Source organism: Bison bison, unplaced genomic scaffold, assembly GCF_000754665.1.
Source record: "Bison bison bison isolate TAMUID 2011002044 unplaced genomic scaffold, Bison_UMD1.0 scf7180017864529, whole genome shotgun sequence".
NCBI classification, from domain to species: domain Eukaryota; kingdom Metazoa; phylum Chordata; class Mammalia; order Artiodactyla; family Bovidae; genus Bison; species Bison bison.
Genome location: NW_011495079.1, coordinates 698,654 through 700,567, shown reverse-complemented (window position 1 = coordinate 700,567; position 1,914 = coordinate 698,654). Strand labels below are relative to the sequence as shown.

Below are 1,914 nucleotides of genomic sequence, written 5' to 3'. Positions count from 1 at the left end.
TGCGACTCTGTAGGGAAGGATCCCCAACAGATGGTCAAGAATGACCTGCGTGGACTAGCATGCACCCACCGGCGGCCCCGCCGGATTATCTGAGTCAAGGGTAGCGCAGCCGGCAGTGCACAGACTGACCGCAGGGTGGCGGGCTCGTCCAGCGGTGGGCCCCCGGCGCTGCCGCCCCGCCCGCCGGTACTTCGCCGCAGTTTGTATTCCGAGCGCGAGTCTTCGCCGCGTGAATTATTAAAGCCCAGACTCCGGGCACGCCTCGCCCTCTGCGGACCTGGCTCAGCGCAGCGGAAGAGGCCGGCCTCTGGCTAAGCCTCAGCCCCCGGGGTTAGAGCTGGAAGGCCTCGGAGGTCATCTGGGCCCACCCTCTACTTTGGGGGAGGCATCCACAGGGGACGGGGCCTTCCCCAAACTCTGCGCCGGGGCACCCAGACTGGAAGCACGGTATCGAGGAATCCCGAACCGTCCGGGGCCCTTTGCAAAATTCTAGACGTCCCCGGTCCGTGCAGGAAACTCGAGATCCCCCTGGCAATGTTCCCCATCTAGCCGTTACCCTGATGTCTTGCTTCCAATCCCACCTGAAGCTCCCAAGGTAGAATTCTTCCTCCCTCCCACCCCCAAAAATAGTCCCCAGCCCAGGCATACCAGCTTATCCCTGCCCTAAAGGACTCGGGGGCACAGCCAACGGCGGCGGGGAGGTGGTGGAGGGATGGGGGTACGTCTTCCCAGGTTTCTGCTCAGGGCACACCAGAAAAGTCCACTGGAGTCATTTGATGGGGGAGATGAGAGGATTTCATTCTCCCTCTGTCTCCTTCAGAAGGAAGCGGGCTCTGAGAGGGGAAACTGAGGCAGCTCTCCAATTAAAGAGCAGTTAGCCTTCCTACTTGCCTTCCAGGCCTGGAACCTTATACTAGCTCCCGCATCCATTCCCAGCCCTTACCCCCACCCCCACCCCCTGCCAGTACCTTGGATCCAGACCCCTGAAGGGTTTTCATATTTATACTCTCAATCCTCATATTTATCCTCTCAGTCTGCAAACAGCAGCCTTGCCTTAGGGAGTGCCTTTCTAAGAAAATCCTGAAGGACTAGATCTGTCTGTCTCTTTTTTAGAGTGGAACATATTTGGCCAGCTCCAGACACGATGGCAAGCATAGTTGAACCCCAACCTGCCAAAGAAATGTCAACTTCCAGCCTTGAAAATCTACCCTGCTCAATTCCTGCCCTTATCCCAGAGACAGGGTTCCCAGTTCAGTAGTTCAGCCCAGTGAATGGGACCAACCCGTGCCACCTGACAAGCTGTTTCCAACACAACAGCCAGACAATGAAAATAAAAGTCAAGTCCCATCCCTCCTCTACTCAAAACCACGCACCAGCTCTCATCTCACCCAGAATGAGAGCCCAAGTCCTCCCCACACGCCTACCAGGCCCCTTCTGTCTTCTGGCCCTGACTGCTACTCTCATCTCTTCCCTTTATCCCCTCACCTTGCTCTCTAAATCAGCCACACAGGCTTCTTAGCTTCTCTGCAAACAAACAAGGCATATTCCTGCCCTGGGGTCTTTGCTCTGACTGTCCCCTCTGCTGGAATGTACTTCCCTGTTACCAACTTCATTTTTCCAGTCCTTAATCAGTGGCCTTCTCTGGTGATCAGTCTGCTGGTTCTGTGTGTGTGTTTTAATTGAAGTATAGCTGATTTACAACATTGTGTTCATTTCTGTTCTACAGCAAAGTGATTCAGATAAATATATATATGTTCTTTTTCATATTATTCTCCATTCTGGTTTATCATAGAATATTGCATATAGTTCCCTGGACTATACAGTAGGACCTTGTTGTTTATCCATCCTGTTATACTAGTTTGCATCTGCTAATCCCAAACTCCCAGTCCATCCCTCCCCCTCCCCCTCCCCCTC

At 53.8% G+C, this 1,914-nt stretch overlaps 1 protein-coding gene across 1 annotated transcript in view; it reads right to left on the bottom strand.

The window, feature by feature from the left end:
* The window catches only part of GPR50 (G protein-coupled receptor 50), a 185,510-nt gene that overhangs the window by 122,459 nt on the left and 61,137 nt on the right, over positions 1-1,914 (bottom strand). Inside the window, exon 2 of the mRNA XM_010831610.1 lies at positions 126-311. Coding sequence (XP_010829912.1) covers positions 126-311 — 186 coding nt within the window. The remainder of the gene's footprint in view (positions 1-125; positions 312-1,914) is intronic.